Raw genomic sequence first — 13677 nt, 5'->3', positions numbered from 1 at the left:
ATCGTCTTCATGGCCCCCTGCTGTGTTCACAACTTGAACACCCTGCCATGTTCCCCACATGGTGTCCTCCTTGTTTCCAGCCTTTAAAAATTAAAAACTGCTGCTGACAAGCCTGTTAATGAGCTCCTCAATATGCTCAACAGGCGATTAATTGGAGGCATGTGCCCGACCCATTCCCTTCCCCCCACCTCCCTTTAAAAATGGCATCACATTCCGGAGGTGGTGGGTCCCAGTGCCGACCTCTGTGAATGTGATATTCAAATTGCGCTTGCCTCTGTACCTACACTCAGCAGACTTTAAAAATCTGGCCCTATGTGTAGTATAGCTGTATGAAATAGATGAGAAAATGATTAAAATGGATGAATGAAATACAAATCTATTAATCTCAATGGAAGTATTTTTTGCCTAAAGAATAATCCCCACAAAAGTTCTAGGGATTTTTGCTTTTGTAAATGTGTTATTAAATGTCTCTGTATTGGACACAAGTAGGGTCCTGTTCAAAAGATAGCTACATGTCTCAAAGCCACTGCAAATAATATTACAACTTAGGGGGTTCCTTATAGTTCAGTATCCTGTTCATCAATACTGTAGGAGCATCAGTACAATGACTTACTACTAATACTGATGCATTTATTATGACTGGTTAATTATATAAGAGCGGGGAAGAAGAAAAGGCCTTCTGGCCCATCAAGTCTGTTCCTTCCAGACAATGTAAAATCTACCATATTATAGACTCTACCGCACTTATTTAGATATTGTAAGGGAAGTTTTAAAAATCTTCTTCCTGACACTCTATTCTCACATGGAGAGCAGGTAAATTTCTGCAACAGCCACCAACGCCATTCAAATCTGGCCACTCACCCACCATGGGTTGCATATAATCTGTTCAATTCAGTTATTTCCTGTGTAAATCCCCATAGCAATTAGGAAAACCTAACATCTTTCAGAGCTTCAGAAAGACAGGCACAGTGCTCAACATCTGAACGAAAGCTATTCATATATTGAGTTTCAAAAATGAACTGAGGCATCAAATAGAGCATTATAGACCAGTAAGTCTAAAATCACATTGATGAAAATGCTTAAATGTTATGTGAATATCCATGTAAAGAACATAGAGATTATTTTTATTTTATTTAGAGATACAGCACTGAAACAGGCCCTTTGGCCCACGGAGTCTGTGCTGACCAACACAGTGGCACAGTGGTTAGCACCGCAGCCTCACAGCTCCAGCGACCCGGGTTCAATTCTGGGTACTGCCTGTGTGGAGTTTGCAAGTTCTCCCAGTGTCTGCGTGGGTTTCCTCCGGGTGCTCCGGTTTCCTCCCACATGCCAAAGACTTGCTGGTTAATAGGTTAATTGGCCATTATAAATTGCCCCTAGTGTAGGTAGGTGGTAGGGAAATATAGGGAAGGTGGGGATGTGGTAGGAATATGGAATTAGTGTAGGATTAGTAACAAATGGGTGGTTGATGGTCGGCACAGACTCGGTGGGCCGAAGGGCCTGTTTCAGTGCTGTATCTCTAAAAAAGAAAAACCACCCATTTATACTAATCCTACATTAACCCCATATTCCCTACCACATCCCCACCACCTACCTACACTAGGGGCAATTTACAATGGCCAATTTACCTACCAACCTGCAAGTCTTTGGCTGTGGGAGGAAACCTGAGTGCCTAGCAGAAATCCACACAGACACAGGGAGAACTTGCAAACTCCACACAGGCAGTACCCAGAACTGAACCCAGGTCGCTGGAGCTGTGAGGCTGCGGTGCTAACCGCTGCGCCACTGTACGGCCCTGGACTTAGTATGGACTTAGAAACAGTAAGTTGCAATAATGATAAGAACCCCTTCTTTGGAGGGGGTAAATAAATCAGTTGATCAGGGGCATTTGCTGAATGGAATCGAGTTGGCATGTTAGTGGAATTTGAATATCTTGTTTTTTGATGAATTGGAAATATCTAGAATTAATGGAAAATTAACAGTTAACTGAAAAACTGGTTTAACAGAACAGGGTCTTGTTGGAAGTTCCACTCTAACTCTTTTCTTGTTTATACTCTTCCGAAATAGGTTGCACAGAATCTATGATATCAAAAATACTCCACTGAAATTTACATCCTCCTGTCCTCTTCAGTCAAATTACTTGCTTTAGTTTTAATTATTTGAGTTTGTAAAGATCCGATATTTGAGACAATAGTTAATAGTAATGGGGCCAATATTGGCAATAAATAAGAACTACAGAACACCAACCCTGACCCTAAAAAGCAAAGTCATTGAAACATCAGAGGTGGGATTGTGGTTTCACTTTTATTGCATTTTAAATGATACACCTAATCATCAGAAACTGTTTAAAAGCACATCTTTTTATGCTTTACCTGAAATCAAAGAATTATTTTTAAATTGCCAGCTTTAAATGTTGAGTGGATTTAAGCAAGAGACTTGACTGATTTCTTAACCTTAAAGTGTGTAAAAGTATCATTTAACCCTTTCCTTTCTCAGTATTTTGTGTTTACCAAGGATATTGCTTTTTTAAAACATTTTACCTGCCCATTAAAGGACATGCTTGATGCTAAGCTTATACTTTTAAAACACTTGATCTATACAGAACCCAGTAAGTTTATCCCTTCTGAACATACAAAGATGTTAAAGTATAACCAGAAATTCTGAGAAAGTGCCACCTTATTCATGAATAATATAAAAGTAATGATGACCTAAACCCAGCTGATTAATGGAGATGGATCATAGTATTCAATGAGTTGTGGCCAAATTATTAATTAATAGCACATTGAATTTAAAAGGAATAAATGTAAAGTAAATGCACTAGTACAGGAAACATATGGATAGGTATCTATTGAGGGTTAAGGAAAAATATTTAGATATAAATTCTGAACATTCATTCAATGCATTCAGTCAATGTAACACTGTTATCAATTAAACTGATTGAGTAGTGGGATTAAACTGATTGAGTAGTGGGATGTGGATTTCTTTAATTCTTGGGATGTGGGCATCGGTGAGAAGGTTGACATTTATTGCCTGCTTGTAGTTGCCCTGAGAAGGTTGTTCTGGGCCTTCTTCACTAGGGTCCTTGCTCGTAAGTTGAATGATTATTTGGATCCTGCATGTAATACTGGAAAGCCTACATTTGGATTATTGTAATGGGTATCCGAACTTCAAAAGCCCATGATTCATTGAAGAAGGTTCAGAGAAGTCAGAGAGAGCAAGACTGCAGGAGTCAATGGAAGACAGAGATAGCACCATCAGAATAAAGTAACAGAAAAAAGATCAAGGACTGACATCACAGGACAGCAGGTAAATGGATTGGTTGTTTGGAGAGCCTGAAAATGAGGGGTGTATAGCTGAAGGAATTCGGCGACAGGGCAGCAGAGCAGAGTGAGAGTGAACGTCAGGGAGCAAGGTAAAAAAGTAACTAAAAATAATGCCAATATGACCAGGGTAAGTATAACAGTAAGTGAATTAACAATAAGAGTATTTGCACAGAGCAGGTCTAGATGCAATAATTAAAATTAATATTTAAATAAGGGACTAACTAGATTCTAAAAGAGGAAATAGAGATTTTTTAGATCATGGATGTGCAGCTGAGACCCGTTGCTTACAATATGTGCGCCATGTGAGAGTTTCCTGGATCGTATGTTCCAGGAGGTGGTCACCCCACAGGCAGTAAGACTTCTCGATAGTTGATTGGTGGATATCCAAAGGGTAGGAGGAAATACAGGAGTCTTCGGGGTGTGTGCCACTCTCAAACCGGTACTCAGCAATGGAGACTGCTGGGAATGATGACACCTCAAAAGGAGTGCAGTCCAGACCATGGCACCAATGGGCAAGGGACTGCACAGGAGGGAAGAGCAAAGAGTAGAAATGCAATCATTGTAGGAGATTCCATAGTTAGGGGAACAGACAGTAATTTCTGTAACTGTCATCGTGAGTCTCGCATGGTGTGTTGCCTCCCTGGTGCCAGGGTAAAAGACATCACGGAGAAGGTGCAGGATATTCTGCAGGGGGAAGGGAGTGAGCCAGAAACTGTGGCACACGTCAGTACCAATGACATAGAAAGGGCAGGTATTGAGGTCCTATGGTCAGATTTTCAGGAGCTCGGGAGGAAGTTAAAGAGTAGTACCTTGAAAGTAGTAATCTCTGGATTACTCCCAGTGCCACATGCTAGCGAGAGTAGAAACAGGAAGATTGGGAGAATCAATGCATGTCTTGGGACATGGTGCAGGAGGGAGGGCTTCAGATTCTTGGGGCATTGGGGTAGGAGTTCTGGGGCCGGGTTGTACCTCAACTGGACTGGGCCCAATGTCCTTGCGGTGAGTTCACTAGTGGTTGGGAAGTGTTTAAACTAAATTGGCAGGAGGATGAGCACTAACATATAGAAGTAGAAAAGAGGAATAAGGTGCATAAAGTGTTGGATAGTGCTGGAGAAGGCAATAGTACAATATTAGTAGACTAAGAAGGACTACGAGGAATACAAAGGCAGGTTTACAATGCATATATGTAAACACACGAAGTGTGATGAATAAGGTTGGTGAGCTACAAGCACAAGTAGCCTAGTGGGAATATAATGTTGTAGCAATAACGGGAATATGGCTTAAATTTGTGAGGACTGGGCACTTAATATTCTAGGATACAAAGTGTTCATAAAAGATAGTGAAGAAAAAACAGGAGGTGGGATGACAGTACTGATTAGGGAAGACATTGTAGTGTTGGGAAGAGAGGATGTCCTTGAGGACACAAGGACTGAATCCATTTGGTTAAAGTTTAGAAGCGAAAAAGGTATGACACTGCTTGTTTTATACGCCTCCACATAGTGAAAGAGAGATAGAGGAGCAAATCTGCAGGGAAATCACAGAGATGTGCAAGGACTATATATTGGTGATATTAGGAAACTTCAATTGCCCAAATATCAATTGGAATAATGTTCGAGTAAAGGGAAAGGAGGGGGTGAATTTCTGAAATGTGTTCAGGAGAACTTCCTTGACCAGTATGTTCTCAGCCCAACTAGAAAGGACGCATTGCTGATCTGGTGCTGGGAAATGATGTGGGCCAAGTGGAACCAGTGTCTTTGGGGAGCACTTGGGTAAGAGTGATCATTGTATCATAAGGTTTAGATCAGTTATGGAGTAGAGCAAGGAACAATCAAAAGTAGAACTTCTAATTGGAAAAGGGCTAACTTCAATGGGATGAGAAGGGATCTAGCCAATGTAAAATTGAATCAAAGACAGACAGGAAAAACTGTAATGGATCAATAAGTCATTTTTCCGGGAAGAGAGGTTTCAGGTACAGGCTAGGACAGCCTGACAAGGTCAAAAGGTAGAGGAACAAGACAAAGGAGATAGAGAATATGATGAAACAAAAAAAGAGGGTGTATGATGTCTTTTAGGTGAATTCTTCAAGCGAGAACCAGGCCAAATACAATAAGTTGAGAGGAAAAGTGGAGGAAAATGAGACTAGAGAAGACAGAATATGATAATAAAATGGCAGTAAACATAAAAGGGAACCCAAAAATGTTTTACTGGCATGGAAATATTAAGTGGGTAGTTAGAGATGGGGTGTATCCTATCAGGGACAAAAAGGGTGATACATGCTTAAAGGTGCAGGACAAGGCTAGAATACTTAATGAGTTCTTTGTATCGGTGTTTACGAAGGAAGAGGTTATTGACAAAATGTCGGTAGAAATGAAGATAGAGAGGTACTGGATGGCATGAGAATTGATAGGCAGGATGTAATGCAAAGGCTGGCTATGCTTAGAGTGGATAAGTCACCTGGTCTGAATGGCTTGCATCCGAGGTTGCTGCAGGAAGTAGGGGCCAAGAAAACGGAAAGGTCTGGCAATAATCTTCCAATCTTCCCTAGATATGGGAGAGGCGCCAGAGAATTGGAAAGTGGCATATGTGACAACCTTATTCAAGAAAGGGTGTAAGGACATTCCTAGCAATTACTAGCCTGTCAGTTTAACATCGGTTAGTGGTGAGTGTTGTGTTATTGGTTTCTCAATGCAAACGTACCAAACACGAAGAAGATGATTGGTAAGTGTAATGAAGTGTTGTTACAGAATAACAGAATTACAGGAGAGCTCTGAGATACACATGTAACCTGCTAACTAACACTGTGCCAACTACTGTATCACATGTTGGCTTGCATCACTTCCTGTGATGATGTATACTAAACTATTTACATATTCAGCAATACGTTAACTAGTTTAGAAGCAGTTAAAGCAATATCACAACAGTGAGTAAGCTTTTAGAAACAATAATTGGAAAAAAGCCAACAGACATTTGGACAGGTTTGAGTTAATTAAGGAGAGCTAGCACAGATTTGTAAAAGGTGATCATGCTTGAAAAATCTAATTGAATTAGATTAGGATGATTTGGACAAGTTGAGTGAGTGGGCTAATGCATGGCAGATGCAGTATAATGTGGATAAATGTGAGGTTATCCACTTTGGTAGCAAAAACAGGAAGGCAGATTATTATCTAAATGGCTATAAACTGAGAGAGCGGAAAATGCAGCGAGACCTGGGTGTTCTCATATATCAGTCGCTGAAGGTAAGCATGTAGGTGCAACAGGCAGTAAAAAAGGCAAATGGTATGTTGGCCTTCATAGCGAGAGGATTCGAGTACAGGAGCAGGGATGTCTTGCTGCAATTATACAGAACCTTGGTGAGGCCACACCTGGAATATTGTGTGCAGTTTTGGTCTCCTTATCTGAGAAAGGATGTTCCTGCTATAGAGTGAGTGCAGCGAAGGTTTACCAGACTGATTCCTGGAATGGTGGAACTGACGTATGAGGAGAGATTGAGTCGGTTAGGATTATATTCGCTGGAGTTCAGAAGAGTGAAGGGGGATCTCATAGAAACCTATAAAATTCAAACAGGACTTGACAGGGTAGATGCAGGATGTTCCTGATGGTGGGGGAGTCCAGAACCAGGGGTCATAATCTAAGGATACGGTGTAAACCTTTCAGGACTGAGATGAGGAGAAATTTCTTCACCCAGAGAGTGGTGAGCCTGTGGAATTCGCTACCACAGAAAGCAGTTGAGGCCAAAACATTGTATGTTTTCAAGAAGGAGTTAGATATAGCTGTTGGGTCTAAAGGGATCAAAGGGTATGGGGCGAAAGCAGGAACTGGCTACTGAGTTGGATGATCAGCCATGATCATAATGAATGGCGGAGCAGGCTCGAAGGGGCGAAAGGCCTACTCCTGCTCCTATTTTCTATGTTTCTATGAATTTTTTGATGAAGTCAGAGAAGGTTGATGAAGGGAATGCACAGGATGTTGACTATAAAGATTTTAAGAAAGTGTTTGACAAAGTACCACATAAAAGGCTAGTTAGCAAAATTGAGGCTAATGGAATAGGAGGGGAAGTGACAGCTTGGATAAAAAATTGGCTTAAGGACATAAAACAGTGAGTTGTGGTAAATGGTTATCTTTCAGACAGGAGGATCAGAGACAGTGGTGTTCCCCAAGAATCAGTGCCTAGACCACTGCTTTTTTGATATATATAAATGATTTGGGCATTGGAATACAGGGTAACATTTCAAAATTTGCTGATGATATCAAACTTGGAGGAGTGGTAAACAATGAAGCTGATACCAATCGATAGCAACAGGACATGGACAGGCTAGCAGAATGGACAGACAAGGCAGATGGAATTTAATACAGAGAAGTGTGAGGTGATGCATTTTGGCAGAAGGGATAGGAAGAGGCAATATAGACTAAATGGCACAGTTCTAAAGAATATGCAGGGACAGAATGACCTGGGGTTCATATGCATAGATCTTTGAAAGTGGCAGGACATATTAAGAGAGTAATTATCAAATCATATGAGGTCTTGGGCTTCATTAATAGAGGTATTGAATACAAAAGCAGGGAAGTTATGCTAAACCTTTATAAAGCTCTGGTTAGGCCACAATGAGAGTATTGTGCCCAGTTCTGGTCACCACACTTTTGGAAGGATGTGAGGATCCTTGAGAGGATGCAGAGGAAATTTACCAGAATGATTCCAGGGATGAGGGATTCTAGCTACAAGGTTAGGTTGGAGAGGCTGGGGTTGTTCTCACGTAAGGAGAAATTATGAACTATAACACCAACTTGGGCTAACAATGACTTGGCAGACATGGAGACTCCAGACTCAAACATAGGATAATGGGTGTGAAAAAACACCATTTTATCAAGATCTCATAGAGATGGGCAACTTCCAAACCCATTGTCTAACAATGGCCACACCATCAAACACCATTTATGAAAACATAATGGGAGAGAAACTTGGGTCACTTGACAGGAACCAAGTCTCTGATAAGGAGTTTCTAATCAGAGATTTTTTGGTGCAGAAAGCAGAAGGCCAGAAGAAAGAGAGACCTATCCCAGCAAGAAGAAGGACTCTGCCAGACTACCATCTTTAAACTACGTAGAGGCAGAGAGAATAGGTGACCTTGGAACTCCCTACCTGAGAAATTGTAGCAGGATCTTTGTCATTGAACTGTGACTGAGACCTAACCAAAGAAGTCTGCATCAACACATCCATCCAGCTGAAACTTTCCAAAGTTTGATGTGTGAACCAGGGAAAAGGACTAACAGACCTGAACCATTTTTAAATATTCCTCCTGGCAAAACAAGCAAGGTTTCACAATGAACTTATTTTAAAACCATCAGACCTAAATGCATGCTATCTTTTAATCTCTATCTTTTCTTTTCTGTGTGCATGTGTGTGAATGGGTGAAGTTGCAAATATTTGCGAGTATCGTTTAATAAATATTTATCTTTCGTTAAACCTATGAGAAAATCTGTCATTTGTCTGTTCATTGAGCATTAAAACGCAATTCTAATAAAACACACTGCCTTCGGTCAGTTAAGAGGTGAAAAGCAGAAATCATCCCTATCATTTCCCACTTGTCCATAACATTGGAGCTAAAGAGATTGAGGGGAGATTTGATAGAGATGTACACGATTAAGACAGGCTTAGATAAGGTAGAGAAAGAAAAGCTGTTCCCATTAGCTAATGGGTACAAGGACAAGGGGAGACAGATTTTGGTATTGGGGCAAGAGATGCAGTGGCTGTGAGGAAGACATTTTTACACAGCGAGTGATAATGACCTGGAACTCACTGCCTACAATGGTGGTGGAAGCAGAGACGATTAATGATTTCAAAAGGAAATTGGATGGGCACTTGAGGGAAATAAACTTGCAGGGCTATGGGGATAGAGCAGGGGAATGGGACTGATTGGATTTCTCTACAAAGAGCTTGCATGGACTCGATGGATCGAATAGCTTCTTTCTGTGCAGTAATGACTCTAGGATGATTCTGGGTCTTAGTATTTTAAATATTAAGCCTACAGCACTGAAAATCCTTTAATTACAAGAAGCATTGAACAGAGGCATGGTCAAAGTCTTAAAAGTGCTGAAAAGGCAGACAGTGGGTTACATAATTTGAATTGTGATTACAAAAGACTAGAGAATGCATACAAAAATATCAAGCATTAAGATTAGATGAGTCTAACCTCCTCTTCCCCGATAGAAAATGTGTGATAGCGTTCTGTTCAAAAGCGGTTAATGTTTTCTACTCTACATTTTAACTGGAGCTAGATGAATGTATGGTTAAGAATAGGAAAGATGCCTGTGTCCTATCCTGCACTGAGCTCATTCACCCATGTTACGACTGAGGCAGGAGTAATGCACTGTCAATTCAGTCCCAATACTCCACAGGTCACAGCATATTATTCAAGTTTTCCCACCTACCAGAAATTAGCTAAATTAAACACTTCAGTAACCCCCCAGAAAAAAACAGACCAAGCCAGGTACCTTTAAACAACAACAAATTAACTATTTATTAATAAATTAAATGATAAACACTATTAAGATAAACTTATGTCTAAAGACCTTATAACTTATTTAACCTAAGCCTCCCCATGCGCGCACACACACATTCAAAACTAACAATGGTTAACCGTTTTTTAAAAATAGTATTTCTCAGGAATAAAATAAGTAGCTGGGTTGCAAGTCCTGGTGAGTTATGTTCCTGGTTGGTGGGGTATCCCAGATTAGAATAATCAGATGCCATTCGAAGTCTCCAGGCGAATTTGAAAGAACAGTCTTTCAATAGATAGGCATTTGAAGCACCTCAGTTGCAGCGGGCATTACACAGTTCCTTTAACAAGGAGTATAGGCACAGGTCTATTTGGATTCTAAAATTGGTAGTTTTTCAGTAGAAACTGAGAATTCCAGCAAACACAAACAAACGACAGAGAGTCCCTTCTTTTTTTCCAGGGTTTTTTTTCTCCTTAGGCAATAACACAGCTTGAAGATAAATGTAGATTTTCCTGCTAAGAGAGAGGGATCCTTCCTTTCAGTGAAGGATGCTTCGCCGGTCTCTAGTTCAGACCGGTTGAAACCAGTCTTTATCCACAGTTAAAAGTTACAGTACACCATGTGACCTCTTTCTCCTGCTGTGGCCCAGGAAACAGGTGCAGCTGCTGGCACACTGTGTTCAGTCTTAAAGGCACACTGTTTTAAACAGAGGTTTTAAATTTTTTCCACAAATGTTAATGGGTTATGGTCAGTGTTTCTCTATAGTCTTAGCGGACATATACTTCAAAATGTCTGAGAACCAGCAAAAGTCCGAATATTTCTTTTTCCACAGTGGAATACTTTTTTTGATGGCAATTTAGTTTTCTTGAAAAGTACCCGACTGGAATTTCTATGCCCAATTCGTCCTCCTGCAATAGAACTGCACCAACACCCAGGTTGCTAGCATCGATCGCTATTTTAAAGGGTTTGGCAAAATTTGGAACAGCCAACACTGGTTCATTAGTTAGGATTGCCTTTAGCCTTTCAAAAGCTGCCTGGTATTCATCTGACCATACTACTTTGTTTTCCTTTTTTTTGTAGCAAATTGGTTAATGGAACAGCCACAGTACTAAAATTCCGTACAAATTTCCTATTAAAAAACGCACATCCCTAAAAACCTCATTATCCCACATTTAGATTAAGGGATAGGGAACTCCATTAAGGCTTGTACCTTTGCTGATTTTGGAAATACCTGTCCTTGCCCCACTATGTGTCAAAGGTAAATTACTCCTGCTTTTCCAAATTCGTTTTTTTCCAGATTTATCAATATGTCCACTGCTTGCAGTTTTTTAAACAGAATTTTTAGCTGGTTTAATTGTTCTTGCCAAGCGTTACTGTACATTAGTACATCATCGAGATACACTACACAGTTGGGAACACTGGCTACCACCTGATTCATTAATCTTTGAAAAGTGGTTGGGGCATTTTTTAGCCCGAATGGCATCACCATTCACTGATAAAGACCGTCAGGTGTTACAAAAGCTGATATCTCTTTGGCTCGAGGACTCAAAGGAACTTGCCAGTATCCCTTTAACAAGTCTATCTTGTTAAGAAACCCAGCACTGCTCACTCTGTCGATACAGTCTTCTAAACGCGGAATTGGGTAGGAGTCTGCCTTCATTACTGCATTGACTTTTCTGTAGTCTATACAAAACCGGGTTGACCCGTCAGGTTTAGGTACAAGAACTGTTGGTGAACTCCAGCTGCTTTGACTAGGTTTGATCAAGTAGTTTTCCAGCATGTATTGGATTTCTGCATTTACTTGGGCCTGTTTGTCTGGACGTAAGCGGTAAGGATGGTGCTTTAAAGGAACGGATTCCCCTGTATCATCATGTGTGGTTAAGATTGTACATCTTGGCTTATCCCTACAGACTCTTTCAAATGTTATGAGAAACCTGGTTAGGTCTTCATGTTGTTTTGCCTCTAAGTGCAAAAGCATGTTGTCCAATTTTTCTAGCCATTCTGTATTCGCAAATCTGATAGTTGGAGGTTCAATCTGGGAACTGTCTAGGCCTCTTTCTGTCTCATCCTCACTATCCTTTTCCTTTTCAACAGTCCCGATTACCTGACATACCTGTATTGGCTTATTCTGCTCCCTGCGATAATACTGCTTTAACAAATTGATGTGACACAACCGGTTCTTCTTCTGGAGATCGGGGTGTCAATCAAGTAATCTACCTTACCCACTCTTTTAATCACTTTATATGGGTCACTGAACTGTGCTTTTAATGGTTTGCCTTGCAATGTTAACAACACCAATATTTCATCCCTTGGTTGAAAATTGCGGGTCCTTGCATTCTTGTCTGCCCATTTTTTCACATTGGCTTGGGATGCTTTAAGGTGTTCCTGAGCCCCTCAAAACTGCTTCACGTCCTTTGTAAGGCCTGGCCAGTAATAATGTTTACTTATACGTGATTTAGTCTTGAAAATCCCCCTATGTCCTGCAAAAGGAATGTCATGTGCTAACCTTAATAATCCCTGGTGATATTTAGGTGGTACCACTATCTGTTCAACAACTGTCCAATATTCGTCCGCAGATCTATGAGGCGGTCTCCACTTCCTCCTCAAAACCTCGTTTTCCATATAATAGCCTTCTGGAACTCCTTTCGTCTCAGCTTCTGTCAGAGTCGTCTGTGCCATTCGGTATAACTCCAGATCAGCTTGCTGTGCTGCAATTATAGAAGGTCTGTTAAACATCTCATTTCAATTATCTAAATCCCCAAATAAGGTTTCAGGTACTTCGCTATTTGTTTGTGGTGCCACTTTTACCTCCGACAATGGAACCTGTTTAGCCATTGCTCGGGTGACTACACACGCAGGAAATATTCCTGGAACTTGTTCCAGTAATTGCTCCGTTTCTGTAACTTCACTTGATTCCTCTGTAATTATAGGAGAAACTGATACTTTTGATCAGCCAAATCATTTCCTAGGAGTAGATCAATTCCTCTACTGGCAAACTGTGTACAACTCCTACAGTTATCATCCCAAATATTAAGTCACTCTCTAGGCGTACTTTATATAAAATACAGGTATATACTCCCCACCAATTCCATTAACTATAACTTTAGTGTTCAAGGCGCTGTCTGGTGGAAATGTTATTCTTTCCCCAGTGGTTAGCACTGTAGCCTCACAGCTCCAGCGACCTGGGTTCGGTTCTGGGTACTGCCTGTGCTGAGTTTGCAAGTTCTCCTTGTGACCGCGTGGGTTTCTGCCAGGTGCTCCAGTTTCCTCCCTCAACCAAAGACTTGCAGGTTGATAGGTAAATTGGCCATTGTAAATTGTCCCTAGTGTAGGTAGGTGGTAGGAGAAGTGAGGGAAGGTTGGGATGTGGTAGGGAATATGGGATTAATGTAGGATTAGTATAAATGGGTAGTTGATGGTCGGCACAGGCCAAACGGCCTGTTTCAGTGCTGTATCTCTCTTTGACTCTAAGAGTGTTTGGGTTGCTCTTGTACGCTTGAGTATAGCAATAGGTTTTCCTGCCTCACTTAAAGGATATGGAGTTACTATTCCCTTTGACAAGAATACATTATAACTTTTGGGTATCTTATTCTTAACCTCTACACTCACTTTAGTTTTTGTATCTGGTTTTACAGCTGCCATTAAAGCTACAGCTTGATCTGCTGTACTCTCAGTCAGAGCTCTTTTCTCTGCATTAGCTTTGCATACCCCAACAAGTCCTATAGGTTTACCTCACAATTTCCAGCATTCTGAATGAAGATGACCCGTTTTGTGGCAATGATAACACTTCAGCTTGCGAACCTCACTCCTACCCACAGCACCTTCCTTTCTAGCCTGAGGAGGTGATCCTGGGGAATTC

At 40.9% G+C, this 13677-nt stretch overlaps 1 protein-coding gene across 1 annotated transcript in view; it reads left to right on the top strand.

The window, feature by feature from the left end:
* slc30a7 (solute carrier family 30 member 7) overlaps positions 1 to 12417 on the top strand; it is a 115738-nt gene extending 103321 nt beyond the window's left edge. Inside the window, exon 12 of the mRNA XM_068037551.1 lies at positions 12395 to 12417. Coding sequence (XP_067893652.1) covers positions 12395 to 12402 — 8 coding nt within the window. The 3' untranslated portion in view covers positions 12403 to 12417. The remainder of the gene's footprint in view (positions 1 to 12394) is intronic.
* The last annotated feature ends 1260 nt before the right edge of the window (positions 12418 to 13677 follow it).

Source organism: Heterodontus francisci, chromosome 8 (genome assembly GCF_036365525.1).
Source record: "Heterodontus francisci isolate sHetFra1 chromosome 8, sHetFra1.hap1, whole genome shotgun sequence".
In the NCBI taxonomy this organism is placed as follows: Eukaryota; Metazoa; Chordata; class Chondrichthyes; order Heterodontiformes; family Heterodontidae; genus Heterodontus; species Heterodontus francisci.
The sequence above is the reverse complement of the archived record's forward strand: the minus strand, read 5'-3'. Positions and strand labels throughout refer to the sequence as shown.